Source organism: Blennius ocellaris (genome assembly GCF_963422515.1).
Source record: "Blennius ocellaris genome assembly, chromosome: 14".
Classification (NCBI taxonomy): domain Eukaryota; kingdom Metazoa; phylum Chordata; class Actinopteri; order Blenniiformes; family Blenniidae; genus Blennius; species Blennius ocellaris.
Genome location: NC_137663.1, coordinates 14,802,799 through 14,818,305, shown reverse-complemented (window position 1 = coordinate 14,818,305; position 15,507 = coordinate 14,802,799). Strand labels below are relative to the sequence as shown.

The window sequence follows — 15,507 nt, the reverse complement described above, 5'->3', positions numbered from 1 at the left end:
TGGACATGTTCTTTTGTGTCGGGTGCGACAGCAGACAGTGTTACGGTGCCGGTGTGCCGATCTCTCCCAGCCGCCTCAGCAGTCCGTCCAGCGTCTCCATGTTCTGCGCTTTCTCCTCCAGGAGCTCGTATCGCAGGCTGGAGATGTCCTGCTTGATCTCCTTCAGCTCACCTGGATGGAAACAGACACAGAGCCGTCAAATCGAATAGTGAAGTTCCTTTCCAGTACCACTGATCGAAATGTACCTTCAGTGATCTCGTCACTTTCTCTGTCCGCTTGAGCTTTGATGATGTAGCGTTTTATCAGACGCTTCATAATCTTCTGCAAACAGAGACAGAGAAAAGCGTTCAATAAATACCACGATGACTGGTCATGTACTTTGGTGTAGTGGTGAATACTTCTGCTCAATAGTGAGATACATAGACATTAAGTAAAAGGTGAGACATTGTCTGAAAGCAACACAAACACACACCTGATATCTGGTTGGGCTCGTAGAAGCACCATATCCTGAATTTTTGTTCTCACCAAGCTGGAAGATAAATATAGAATGTTCTTTAGTAAACAACCGAGTGATATTTCTCATGAAAAACTAGTCTGGATTGTACTGCAGCATGAAAACCACTGGGAGGTGCTCAGGCAACATCTCAGGCGCCAAAGCAAAGAGTTGTGTGTATGTGCTTCATATTGTGTGACACCTGATTAAGTTGTGTCGCTGTTTTCTCCACAATGTGCCGCTCTGCAAACTGCAAGAGGAGTGACTTGATGGCGGTGACCAGTCCCACCATGGACTTTGGACTGGGGACCAGGTTAAAGGGCACAGGGAGCGTCCTGCCCTCCTCAAAGTAGGAGAACCACAGCTTTGCTCGAGCAAACTTCCACTCAACATCAGCATCGTCCTGCAGGAAGGGACAGAAAATACAAACTAGGAGAGATGATAGAAGACAATAATAAAAATGCACCCTAAAGTTACTTTTTTTTAAAATATATATATATGGAGAGGTGTTAATCTATTCATACCTCAGTAATACATGTACAAATTACTTAATATTTCTATACACACTCCAGTGTGAATGGCAGTACAAGCTGTACTTTAACTCACACAGGCCAGTGAAAAAAAGACTATGAATTAAGGGTCAGTCTACTCATCTTGTAAGTGACTCAGCATCTAAGGTGGATGATGACACAGCATTTCACTCACAAACCTCAATCTCCTGGAAAGAACTGTTGATCATGGCGATGAGCATGTTGAGCAGCACTATCACCATGGTAACGTTGTAAACCCCGTACAGCACGTAACCGATGTTCTCAATGAATTTGTGCCCGTTGTTGATTACAACCGACCTGACCTCCGACAGGCCAAATATAGCCCAGAACAGTGTCTTGAAGCTCTCCTCCAGTCTAGACCGATGCACAGAGAGAAGGGACATGGGGAGAAAAACTATTTCTGAGCTCAAACAGACAGTAAATCATCAGACTTTAAGATGCTCTCTGATAGGAGAAGCGGAAGAAGAAAATTCCCACACAGTTCAGCATCGAGTTTACAATACAGTGCTAATATAGAAGTTTCAGTTTTGATCTGTTTAACCACTATATGAAAATCAACCTGTAGAGACGACAAACTTTCTGATTAAGTTAACTTTATTGAATCTATATCATAGTTTTTTAAAATGCAGCTGTATTTATGTATGTACCGACATTGGGTTAAAATTTTATTTGATCATTTTCTTAAAAAATAATAAAAAATTAAAAAAAATGGGGAAGAATTCAGCATTTGCTCATCGGAATATAAACATTTTGACTTGACTCTAATAATCATTAATTTGCAACACTCTTAAAACCATAACAATAAGTCACACACAAGCATGGCTTTGTTTTAAATGTTGACAGACTCCGGAATCTTTACTCCTTGGGGTCATGGGGTCAATTTGACATTGTTAACGACTTTTGCTTTTACCTCTATATTTCATCATTAAAGGCTAGTCAAAGACGAAAAGTCAAATTTTCTCATTTTATTGATGTAAAATGATCACAGTGTCGTAAAGACATATTTAGTAAACAGTCTGGTTGTGTTCCCAGGATCTACTTCCCACAGCATATCCAATCTCAATACAATTGGATTGGATATAAGTCTATTTTATCCTTTAATCAACAGTAAGGTCCATGAATTATCGAAGATGTTATTTCTGCTGCGTAAAATGCATTTTAAAACAGTGAAACTGGGGGGAAATGGAAGGTTTCAGGGGGCTTCCTTACTCTGTGAGCTCTCATTTTGTCACACTTCTTTCTGGTTTTGGTAGCATTAAAATTCATTTCATTTACTTTACTTCTATTCACTTGTTCTTGGGACATGTTATAGGGTCAACAAACTATTGTTCTCCTACATATGATTATGTCTGCAAATGAGATACTTTCATCTATATAATAATATAATCCATCTATATCTATATAATAATATCTCATTTATATACTTTAATTGTCACGCTTCCTCTTGGATAAATAATAATTATAAAACAACGTCAGATCCTGAAGCGGTCGTACATTAACCATGACCTTATGGAAAATTGACATGATGGTGTCATATCTATGTGTGAGTTAATAGAGGCAGTGTGTGTACAAAGTGAATGTCTCACGTGGTGAAGGCGTCGTTCTGCTTGGCTCCCAGGTAGTAGGAGTACAGGTTAAACATGCCTATCATGAATGCCAGAAAGACCAGGATGAAGATGACCATGAACTTGAAGATGTCTTTGACCGTACGTCCTAAAGAGATCTGCAGTGGGCCAAAGCTCTCATTGGCCGGGAGGATGTAGGCGATCCGAGAGAAGCTGAGCACCACGGCCACGGCGTACAGGCCCTCTGATACCAGCTGAGGATCTGACGGCAGCCAGTGGATGCGTGCTGCAGAAACAGAGTGGAAACCAGCGCGTAAACGTCAGAGAACAGTTTGAGTTTGCTGAATTTGAGGATTTCAATTTGGAGGCTATATTTAGATTGTCAAGTGTTCATTTCATGAGCCTCAACTTAAATGAGCTGCAAATGTTGACCACTGCTGCTCAGATTTGTTCACTCCATTGGTGAAACCTCCAAAGAGGCTCAACGGGCTGCAGCAGTGAGAAATAACCCGACGGTTCCGTATCATGATAGAAATCATGACAAAAAATTATTAAATGCAGGATAAAACTAATAAATGCTTTATTTAAATATATATTCCAAGAACTTTAGTTTGTTGTTTGTATAATGCGACAGTCAAAACAAACTTTCCTGATATTTCAATTTAACATCCAACTCGCAGGGCAGGAATTATGCTTTTTATTGCCCTTGAGTCCACATGGCTGTTAACAATGTCTGATAATAGGAAAAACATTAGGAAGTCTGGCATTCATCCAGAACCTGATGTGAGAACAAGCATATGACCCCTGGGGGGGGGGGCTACTATATAACGAGGCTCACGCTCTGTGAGCTCATTCTTCCATACTTTAAAACCCCCTGTTCAACCTCTCGTCTGCAGTTTTATTTCACTACACAGTCAGAGCAGGAACAGCCAGGTAATTACAGCCGGTGCTCAGCCATCGGTGTGTTGGGTAACGTCTGAAAGCTGACGCATATCAGATACTCGACTTCCACCCTCTGATCTGCTCCGCACTGTACACACTCACTTCAACTGTTTACATATCAGGTGAACGATGGTATCTGAAGTCAGTCTGAGAGTCTGTGCAGGTGTGAGAGCACGCTCACCCAGAGTAAAGTAGTGTATCTCAGGCGGCAGGGTGATATTAATCAGCGTGGTGTAGTGTGCGTGTACATAGGTCTGGGCTAAGTCAGCGTGTCTCAGAGCCGAGAAGCGACAGCTGAAAGAGGCCAGAAAGATCGCCAGCATCCCAAAGTCCAGGAAGTTCCACGGTTCGACCAGATACTCCCCCGGGCCTTGACTCCAGATCTCCTTCACCTCCGCCCAGATCATACCTGCAGCAGAATGACATGCAATGACACACGGGATCTATCTTGTCATGTTTCATCTGTCATCATATGCTTCCATGCTCACCCATGACCCAGGAAATAATGAGGATCTCCATCCAGGTGAATGGTGTCGTGGTCATACGGTAGAGCAGCAGGGGGTCAGGGTTGAGTTCTGAACCCTCCGGATACTGATGGTGGGTCATGTTTGGCAACAGAGTGGTGCCAGCAAAGCGGTCTGCAGCATTCAGGATGAGAAGACCAAGGAAAATTGTGAAGGATGAGGCATGGGCCACAAACTTCATGAAAGGGCTGCGCATAACGCTTCCCGCCTTCAGGAAGAGAAAAACAACAGAAGAATGAGAGGAAAGTCTCCTGAAGTGTTTCGGGGGTTATGTAAGTGACATGAGGTGTTACACACTCTGCTGCACGGAGCAACCCAGTACGCCACAGCCAAGCCCGGCAGTCCGATAGCCACGGCGAGGACCACCAGCAGTTTGATGGCGGTGGTTTGTTGTCTCAGGCCCGGCAGGTTCTCGTACCAAATACTCAGCAGCTGCTGCTGGCAGTTCGGATGAGCAACAAACTGCATGAGAAAAGAGCAATGAAGGCTTCTTGAAAGGTAAAGGTTTTGCATACTTCCATAACTATATTAACTCATTATTAGAATAGATGAAGAATGTGTTTTAAATTATATACTAAATACTTCAACAACAAAAAAAAGCTGTATCTGGCAAACAGATAAAACAAGTAGAAGAGAAGAGCTCAAAACAATGGCAAAATATCTTCGTTGTTTCAGGTAATCATTGTTTTCAGGCATTTATGGCTACGTTTGCGTTTGACTAATAAATATGCATTTACTTGTCTTTTTACAGGAGTTTTGTCATCGAGCAGGTCAGATCGAGTAGGTCATTGCAACCCTTTTTTTTTTTTTTTACGTTGCACACTCAACATTGATGCAATATCCAGACTGGTTCTTATTGAAAGCATTATTTTACATATCCATTAAATACACACTGATACTGACAAAATTATACAGTTATATAACTTCTAGTAAAATTGTGAAATGATTAAACAGCTATTATGATTCTGCTGGAGTGAAGAGGATTCTTCAGACTCAAGACTTAGCTGGCTGACAAGCTCATTATGGTGACGTACTTAAACCAGTCAATATCTGCAGTCCTTTTAACATCCCAACAAATAAGCTTCTACCTTTTTGAGTTCATATTTGATGGCTAACTTGAGTCGGGTGAGGGAAGGCCGGCCCGGCATGTCGTAGCTGTCTTCAGTGTCAGTTTCTCCACTCAGTATGGCCTCCACTTCCTCTGTACTGCGACAAAGGTCCAGTAGGCCCACCACGTAGTCCTTACATTGGCTCGACAGGCGGCAGTAGTCGTTCTATTAGCATCACGAAGGAAAATTGCCAATTAGTGGAATCGATTACATGAATTCCATCTGGCTGGGTTGCAGATGTGGGTGATATTCATATTCAACAGCTTTTAAGTGACATTATCGCTGGGCAATAATTGTTTATCATTTTGTCTAAAATAATTAGTTTTGCTTTGCAGGATTTAAAACAAATGTGACTCAAAGATTAATCCAACCTGGACATTAGTGACACCCAGTTCTGGAAAAAAAAAAAAAAAAAAAGAATACTCTGTGAGCCAAGAAATGTTACGAGATTAATTCCTATGTGTAGTCAGATGTCTGTGCCCTCAAAAGCATTTGAGTGTTTATTTATTGCAGCAGACCTGTTGGATACTGTCCTACTGTGAGCCCAGCAATAAAATACAGCTGTTATATATGTGTAAAGCCAACAAATGTGAACAGGGACCACGGGATCCGTTTCTGCTTCCTCTCTTTAATGCTCATAAAATGTTCATGTGTTTACTGGCAGCGTTTACTGGCAGCTAGTTGGCAGTGACATTGCAGATTTATTTCTTTTCTGTGCTTGACAATGAGCTGGTTTTCGGGGCATAAGTAGAGACACCAAATGAGAATGCACTTCTTCGTGAACTACTGAGTTATTGGGCATGTTTCGCTAGACCTTCAATGATTTTGGTACCTTGAATTCTTTCTCGATATTCGCCAACATGGCCAGTTCATTGCTGAGCTCCAAGGCTGCCAGTACTGGATCCTCATTGGAGAGGGACAGGTAAGCCGGGCTGGCGAGGCCTCTGTAGGCATTGATCCTCGATCGGGAGTGGCTGAAGGAATCAAACTGCTGCTGGTAGTTACAGGAATCGCAGCCACAGAAGTAATCGTGAGGAGGGTCAATGCGGGCCCCTTTACTCAGCAGGGTGTAAACTATCTCGTACTCCTGGCAGTGGGCTGCAAGTATCACCGGAGTCACGTCGTGAGAAAACCTGTGGGAATCACAGACACATGCAAGCACACGCAGTGGACATCAAAATCCTCTGAGGATTTTATCATTTGGAGTGGTTATCACATTCTCTGTGTATTAAACGTTCACTTTCCCCATAAGAAGCGACAGTATCTATCATTTATTAGAGAGAACAGCAAGGCAGCACTGTTATAGAGGGATGCATTTACAATGTAGCAAACTGGTCTCTTCCTTGAATCCTTCACTTGAATCCTTGAAGACTACACCTCGAATCAGTTTGACCAGTTATAATGCATATGGTTTGCACTTCTGTGAAGTAACTTCAGTCTGTAACAACTAGACCAGCTGAGCAAAATGTCTAGAAATGACTAAAGCTAAGCACCACCAAAGCCCACAAAATGCTGAATTGCATTTTGTTAGAACCTCGTAGCAGCCAAAGTGAAAGTATGAAACTGACAGTTTTACAAGCAAGTCTTCACTTGTAAAGTGTAAAAGGCACTTATAGACTCCATTTTCCCCCACTTCAGCAATTTTAAAATACTTCACACATTCACACATACTGGCACAACAGCTGCCATGCTAAGTGCTCCCAATTTGTGTGTCAGTGCTCAAGGACACTTCAACTGGCCAATCTTTTCCACCACTAAAGATTGAACCACCAACTTTTGGAATGGGATGAAATCTCACTCCCCAACCTGGCCACAGCCACCTAAGTTATAGAGAACTCTTTCAGAAAGCCGCTGTATGAGCACTTTCCTGAGTGTGCTACAGTTTAAGAGATGCTAAAGTAGGTCTGTCGTTGTGGTTTTCCTTGCCTTGTTCCATCTTCATCATAAGCGTAGAAGTCATCCAGCATGTCTGCTTGGGCTGGACTCGCTGTCAGGCGCCGGGCATCTCTAAAGGAGGGATGTCCAAGCAGGGCTTCGGTGATGCGGACATAACCTTTACCTATAATGCACAAAACACTTTAAGTTGGTATTTTTGAAAATCTTTCACCAACAAAAAAAGAAAAATGCACTGAGATATAAGCGAAGTTCCCCAACACTTATCTGTCGTCAGTTTACAGCTAAACAAAAAGTGCTGTTACTTTTATGTAAGGGACCATGGTTTCATGTGCACTGTTGGGTTTTGTATTTTAGCATTCGGTTAGTTATCTGGCAACGATAAAGTCCAACATTTTATTTTAATGTTACATAAATAAGTCTAATCTATTCTCAAGCCAACAGGAGTGATTGAGTGTCACACTTTGAGCAAACACACAGTTTCAGGCGTACTCTTATTGACAGGAATATATGTCTGTTTTTATTGGAGTGAGAGGCTGGAATATACAACTCCAAACCTTCTGTAGACCTTTTGGGTATTTGGTGGAAAATCTATTTTAAAAGCTAATTAATTATTTCTCTTGAATGCCTTTAGATGCAAAACAATGTCATTTCTACAGGTTGTGGCCCATACAATCTCAGCTGTCACGCGTGATCAACCCTGTAAATGCGGTTTGGTTTATATATACATTATATCTACACACACACACGCACACACACACACACGCACACACAGACACAAAATATGCAGGTCTTACTTATGGCTAAGAGGAGAGCATCACCCACTCTGGCCAAATCTGTCCTCCCCAGCAGCAGCTCCGTCACCTCCAGATGCTCGTTGGCCACAGCCAGCTGCAGTGCATTTTGGCCCATGTAGTCAACAGCATTGACGTTCAAGCTGGGCACGTGGAGCAGCATGCGACGCACCTCTGGTATGTTGCCGTATTCTGCTGCTTCCAGGAAGCGCTGCTCGACCGCCGTCAGGCTGACGGACGGAGCCGAGAACATGTAGGCAGGGGCGCGCAGAGCCTGGCGTCTCTTAACAGCGCTGAGGCGAGCCATGATCTGCCTCTCAGAGCTGCTGTGGCTGCCAGAGAGTCGGGGGACATAAACACACTATATATATTGTCCACACTTGAATGTACACACACACAAAAAACAGCACCGCAGCTACTTGTTCCGAGTTGTGTCTCAAAGTCAAGTCAACTTTTGCCTTAAAGATTCTCAACATGAGTGTGTCAGCCCAAAAAGTAAGGTTATCGCAATAAGTGTGAATGCGATGGATGTTTCAGTTGGAGACGACACATATTATGGCTGCTACTTTTGGAAACATCAATATGCTTGACCAGAGAGCATTTCCAAATTCCGTGAAGAAGCATGTAAGTGTGAGAGTTTTACCTGTCAAACACACTTTACTAAATGCAAGATTGACTCATTCATACATCCACGATCAGGCAAGAGATGTAATATGAAGGCAAAGGTGAAAGGTCATCTTCAATCCTTCACAGTTGGACTTTTAAGTAAAAAAAAAAAAAAAAAAAAAGTGAGTGCTTGTGACTGAGAGTGGGCGCATCCAGCTGCAGAGTGGATTGTAAATGAAATCAAGATAAACAGAAAGGAAAGAGCAACAGGGTTTGCTTCATTACCAGGACCACAAAACTAAACACCTTAGATGCAAACTGAAATATGGTCTAAAGTGAAGCAAGCGGTCTTTTTCAGTCCTGACATGAATCACTCAGAGCGCCCATCGGCTGGAGGTGAAAAGTTCAGTGAGTTTGTTAAGAAATGTTGCACAGTTGTACAAATTAAATACTATAGGTTTGGTTTTTAGTCCAGCTTGCGCAAGGATTTCTATTACATTTATCTTCAATATAGGGTTTTATCTCTATTTGGAAAACGGATATGAAATAAGCATAACGATACTTGTGAAAAATTGTAAATGTACAACTCAATGCTGTCTGTAACTCAAATAAGGGGTATTTTTTATATTAATTAAAAGAAAATCTTTTTTTTATAAGATAATAAGGTTTTAGGTTTAAGCAGGTTCAGAACTTACCCAAGGCATCGCCCCGTGCAGCAGTATTCCTCTCCGAAGTCATCACACACCAGCAGGTTATCACGGCTCCTGGCTCTGGGGCTGTCGTTGTACCCGGCAGACCGGCTGTTTCGATGGGCTGCCAGCGGTCTGTGGTTCATCCTGAAGGTGGTCCAACACTAGAGGGTTTGCTCCCAGCTCATGTGAACAAGTCATCAAGTGCCTGTGGCATGTCGCTCTCTTCCTCTCTCTTCCCCTTCTCAATGTCGCCCTCCCCTCTGGTTTTTTTTCCTTTTTTTGTGTCTGTCCTTGAGAAAGAATGCATCCTTCTGGGTCCCACTATCCTTTTATTTACATGACGCATTGAACTTTACAGATGTGGAGGGGACCACAGTGTTGAGAGTAACTGATAATGGTGGGCAATTTTCGTCTCAGCTATTTCAGGAACGTCTGCTACCGAGACTTTTTCTTCTTTCTTTGAAATCACCATCCGTGTTACCTTAGAGTTACAGGTTCATCTGTTCAATATAATGAGAAGAGTGAATGCAGAATATTATCCAAATATTAGGCACCAACGTCCTTAATGGTTCAGTTGTAAAATACAATTTCAAACCACAGTGTTTACAGTGTGTGTGTGTGTGTGTGTGTGTGTGTGTGTGTGTGTGTGTGTGTGTGTGTGTGTGTGTGTGTGTGTGTGTGTGTGTGTGTGTTACTGTACAGCAATGACTGATGGCTGATGAACAGCAGATGAGATTCCTCAGGGTTTAAATTCCCAGCAGACTTTGTTTCCTGTGTGCTCCCACTCCCCACTGAAACCCCTCCAGTGTGGGAACAGTACACACACACACACGCACGCACACACACACACACACACACACACACACACACACACACACACACACACACGCACACACGCACACACGCACACACGCACGCACACACGCACACACGCACACACACACACACACAGCATGTGAATGCACATGTTTAAGACAGGCACCCAGTTTTGGAGCAGCTTTAAGAAGCGTTCTTCTGGTAGCAAAGTTTGTTAAGGTCCATTTGTTCTCCCTTCTTCAGCACTGAATAACTTTTTTGCCTGGTTTTTAATTTCACCCACAATGTTGCAATACGTAATACCAATGTCTCAATGTAAAAGAATCTGCTCAATGCAAGTCTCTGATGTAAATTTGCAAGGGTGAAAATGGCCTTTTAAGGGCCTGATTGCAGAAGATTAGGCACTTTGGACATTTTATGGCGTAGTAGTGTCACATTTCACAAGGAGGACAGAAAAGGGCAAGAGGGTAAACTCTTGATAAATGTCACCATTTAGCGTTATTGTTAAGACTTTCTCCTCAGAATAGAACAGACCTCTGATATGGATGTAAATACTGTCAGCTGAAACATACACACTCTTATTGGGGGGCACAGGACAAATACCTGGAGAGTCGTTATTGTGTGTGTGTGTGTGTGTGTGTGTGTGTGTGTGTATGTGGATTCATGCACCTTGGCATTTTGTGCACATACCAGACCACACATAGAGCTCCGACAGTGTTATCATCGAAATCTGTGATTCTGAAACACAAAAATAAAATACTGTGCGTGTGTGTGTGTGTGTGTGTGTGTGTGTGTGTGTGTGTGTGTGTGTGTGGGTGTGTGTGTGTGTGTGTGTGTGTGTGTGTGTGTGTGTGTGTGTGTGTGTGTGTGTGTGTGTGTGTGTGTGTGTGTGTGCTACTATGCAGAAATGAGCCAAAAGTAACACACTGATCCAGGCATTAATTGTTCGATGTTTTCTCTTCTCTGACAACTTCCATATATGAGGCACAACCAGTTTTCCCGACATGAACTACCGTCTCATGACTTTTTCTGGTTCTGATATGATGAAATTATAAATTAGATAATAACTTTTGAATAACAGCAACTTCAAGTCATTGACATCATTTTAGTACAGATTTCTGAGTGCATTATGACATATTGTGAATTTATTCAAATGTTGTTGTTTTTTTTATCGAAAAATTATTCCAGTGCACCCCTTTGACTAAAATAGTGTAATCTCCAGTGAGTCCATAAGTGAAAGAAGTTTTGGTGATTGAGATCGTTTTCTTTGCAATATCAGTATTTTGCAAGGTCATCCCACTGTGGTGGCCAGGTTTTGTCCCAAGGACCATAGTGTATGTTTCACAGTATGGCTGAAGTGTATTGAGCTTAAATAACCAAGAAAGATGCCTGTTATACTCTGAAACTGATTATATAATTGGCTGAATTAAAATTAAAATACAGCTCAAAGAAGGAAACTGTTGAGCATTGTCAATCCTACCTGTGGACATGAAGAAGGCTGTGAAAGCAGAAAAGGAAGCAACTCCAGAAGAAAAAAAGAAAAAAAGTACAGTTTTGTGAATGGGAGATTCACAGCACCACCTACTGGATGTGGCCTGTTAAGACATTTTCACTGGACCAAGAGGATAACTTTCTTTCTCTGAAGCCAGCTTTAGTCAACTATGCTTTCGAGAGTTAAACACTGAAAACAAAAGCGAAAGAATGAAATTGATTTTTATTAAAACTCTCACTTGCACCAGGAGGCACTTCCTTTCAGTTATTAGTTGCAATCCTCCTGACCTTCATTGTGACTGATTTGATGTTGTATAGTACGCCACTCTGTCTCCAGGTGTCCCACTTAATGTGCATCCTCTGGCCGTGATTCTGCTCCGCTTCTTCGGGGGAGCCGTTGAGGTTGGCCAGGCCGCACTGGTTGAACCACCAGCCCGTCTGGTTGTGCTGAAGGCTGCAGCTCTCGACTGTGGAGTTGTCGAAGGTGCAGGAGGGATTGCAGCCGTCGTTGTCCACATCCGAGGCGCTGAAGGGAGCCGTGTCCTGATTCTGCTCCTGGTCGTAGCCACGAAATGCATCACCTGCATCAAAGCGCAAGCAGAAATCCAGCTGACACACGAGAAGCTGTTTCCTGAGCTCAAGTTCATGATGTAGATCCTGGAGAGTGATTTGTGATTTGAAAACCATTGCATCCGCCGAGTTACATTTTGCAGATTGTCCCAACATTTATTGTATTGATAATGCATTAGCCCGTACCAGCACTGCCTGCATATCTGCCCAGGTGAATACTGAAGAACTGTGTTTCGTTGTCGAGGCGGAAGTCGTCGTACGACGCGTAGGAGGTCACGTCGTCGTGCGAGACGAGAACGATGTGAAGCTGAAAGCGTGTATCTTTTTGATTTACTATATGAAAAACCTTCTTCAGGCCCAGCCAGTGCTCCCCTGCACACACCAAGACAAAGACAAAGACAAAGGCAGAGAGTCATTGGGAGGAACAAGGTTGTTATAAGTGAATCAGCTTTCAGGGATAGTTGTGAGAAATTAACAAATATACCTATTCTGTCTGATCTACAGTTTAATAAATGTGTGTTTTATTTATAAATCTCTTGCCTAACTTCACTGTAGTTCTCAACACCTCCCTCTGAGAAGATTGCGTCGGTGCTGTGTTGTACCACCTGCGAGATGTCCGAAGCCATCAACGTAATTCGCCCATGGCCGTTTGAAGTCCATCAATCCGTCAGTCCTCCTCTGCATTACCGTCCAACCTCCTTCCATATAGTCCATCTCACAGAAAACCTGAAGCACAAACTCTGCGTTGAGTGGCGACTGGTTATTCTGCACGTTTGACTCAGTGAATCATGTGCAAGTACCTCAAAAGAGGAGTCAGTGTTTTCTGGATGGACTATGTAAATACCACTGGGAATCTTGGGGACAACAGATACAAGGTTGTCCTTGATGTCGCTGCAGTCTCGTCCTGATCAAAGCACACGACAGCGTTACACCTAAAACACAACAACCCTCCAAAAAAGTTGACATTTTGCAGTTTCTCATGATCATAAACTGCACTGAAAGAACCATGACTCTCATAAACATTCTAATGATTAATTTCCATGCTCAGTCAGCAATTTATTCCAAACAACTGTTAAATCATTTTGCAAATTATAGTTTGATTTCATGCGTTTGTAATTTACCAAAGTAAAACATATGAAGATTTAGGAATGCAGTAATTTATCACATCGATGTTATAGTGGAGGAAATGCAATTCAAAGATTTTAATAGAACCAAATGAGGCAGATTTACCAAATGACTCAAAAGCTATTTACATAAGAAAAACAAAAAAGGTGAAATGGATGGAGAATTTATTTTACAGTAATGTCAGGGTTTCTTTTCCGGAAATGTATTTGGTTGTTGTTTTTAATCTAGTCCATAAAAACTATCTCAGGACGGTGACACATCGTCATGGAGCTGAAAACCTGCTGCTCCTTACATGAACATACAAAGTGATGGAGCAGATTTGAAGATACACTCAGAGTTATTTGTCTGTGTGTGTGTGTGTGTGTGTGTGTGTGTGTGTGTGTGTGTGTGTGTGTGTGTGTGTGTGTGTGTGTGTGTGTGTGTGAGTTACCGTGAGACTGAACAGGTTTTAAGGAGTACATCTCGACATTGTTTCTCTGAACCTCAGAGCTCAGCGTCTGCACTTTTGTCATCAGCTCTGTCACCTGGAAATGTGAGCCCAAACAGCCGATCAGATGTTGACCAACTGTGTAACGGAGTGAAAAGTCTCTTTTTGTTCACCTGAGTGCTGAGGATGTCCAGAGCTCGCTGCTGCTCCTCCATCACATCCCTGATCAGCTTCCGGGTGCTGCGTCCGAACGCCAACAGAGACTGCTGCAGCTGCCCTGGACACACACGGATACACACATGTACACCATCGCAACCGGACCGGAGAATGATGGGGCAAAAGACAACATGAAGGGCGGAGATGAGGGAAGAGACTTTACCACAAATGGAGTGTTTTTCATCTCGCAGCAGCTTCACTGTGACGTCACACGGGATGGAGCATGTGTCCCGACCTTTGACCTCACCATAAGGTTTGTGGCCTTTGGCGGGAGCATCTAAAAGGTCCTCATTGGCTACATCTGATGGGTTGCTGCTGCTTCCCTTGTCCTGGCCATCAGAAGAATTTCATGAATAGTGGTAAGTTCACGTGTGTGCACTGCAATGTGCAACAGGGCTGACCAATGTGGCGCCGGCTAGAGCAATACAGACTGAATATTTTTGATTGTATTTCTACCTGAATACTGTATAATGTATCTTGTTAAGTTTATACCAAGCAAAAGGAAAATCCCATTTTGAAAGCAAATTTATATCATTGAAGATTTTTTTAATATTCAATCTTAGTGAATTTGTTGAAGAAAAATAACACAAGTTATTATACAGTCCATTCATGCCCACATTGTGTAACACATAGTCTTGACCATGTGTGTATCAGGACCTGTACTGTATTTGCTACCTCATTAGAAAAATATCAAGACGTTAGTGCAGAACAAACCATAAATGAAATATTCATCTAGCAGCTTGTGGTAGAAGTCAAATCAGAACAAAAATTCTATACTAGGTGTTTTTCAGATCACTCAACATTAATAAGTAGTTTAAATTAGCTCAACCTCAAAACACGCCAGAACAGTTTCACACTTCTCAATGCAGTAATTTACATTCCTTCCCAACAGCAACAAAGCAATCAGCTCTATGTGCGCTGTCACACATCATTGTGACACATTTACAGTAGTGTAGTTAGTTCAGTTACAACAAACAAAGTTTGATAAACAAACGAAAACAAAAAAAAAAAGGTAGAAAACATTCAGGACATGCATATTGTACATACTGCGGAGGAAAGCAGATGAGGCGAAAGCAGCAGGAGGACAGCTGTTGTCCACATCATGTCAGAGCTGACTGACTGTAATTATTTCCTCTCAGAGTGAAGGGGCTGAACCTGGTCTGCTCCGTCACTGGCAGACACTCCTTAATTTTTTTCTAGCACTTATTTTTCCACAAAGTCTGCACTTTTTCTCTTCCTTTTCATCCTTCACAACTCCTCGTACACCAGATACTTTATTTCTTCCTTTCAGTTGTCAAATTTCACTTCTTCTGATTGTTTCCTTTTCCCCCACCTCTAATGGTCACTCCTACTTTTTCTTGTAAATTCCCATGCAACATGCCCTGTGAGATCAGATCAGTGGGCTAATGACTCCTGACAAGTGGGCAAATGTGCTGATTCTGGGCTTGTGGTATAGAGTTATTACCCTCCCAGTCGGTGCGTCTATTAGCAGGGATTGTTGTTTTACTGGGTATATCTTGCCGCTGCCATGAGAAGCAGATGTGGAAATGGATCTGAGAAGCTTGTTTTAATCGAGAAACACTTTCCCCCTCTGCCTGTGTCGTTGCGTGCCAGCTGCAAATGGAGGTAGGGTGCAGTGAACACAGGGTGTCTCTGCTCCTTGTGCTCATATTTCCACCAGTGACTCCCCTCT

At 42.6% G+C, this 15,507-nt stretch overlaps 2 protein-coding genes across 2 annotated transcripts; both read right to left on the bottom strand.

Moving 5' to 3' along the window:
* Positions 1-26: 26 nt before the first annotated feature.
* trpc6a (transient receptor potential cation channel, subfamily C, member 6a) lies at positions 27-9,312 on the bottom strand (the record flags this gene model as incomplete). The annotated part of the gene is made up of 14 exons (XM_080508654.1): positions 27-171; positions 246-321; positions 473-529; positions 696-896; positions 1,203-1,398; positions 2,631-2,895; positions 3,733-3,960; positions 4,040-4,283; positions 4,373-4,537; positions 5,164-5,349; positions 6,017-6,317; positions 7,111-7,243; positions 7,875-8,203; positions 9,173-9,312. The coding sequence occupies 14 exons, from the start codon at positions 9,310-9,312 to the stop codon at positions 41-43; spliced, it is 2,652 nt and encodes an 883-aa protein (XP_080364780.1). The 3' UTR covers positions 27-40.
* Positions 9,313-11,720: 2,408 nt separating this feature from the next.
* Positions 11,721-14,975, bottom strand: angptl5 (angiopoietin-like 5). The gene is made up of 8 exons (XM_080508645.1): positions 14,862-14,975; positions 13,978-14,143; positions 13,772-13,875; positions 13,602-13,695; positions 12,847-12,950; positions 12,652-12,772; positions 12,233-12,418; positions 11,721-12,057 (listed from the first exon to the last, which is right to left on the bottom strand). The coding sequence occupies exons 1-8, from the start codon at positions 14,916-14,918 to the stop codon at positions 11,738-11,740; spliced, it is 1,152 nt and encodes a 383-aa protein (XP_080364771.1). The 5' UTR covers positions 14,919-14,975; the 3' UTR covers positions 11,721-11,737.
* Positions 14,976-15,507: the final 532 nt, after the last annotated feature.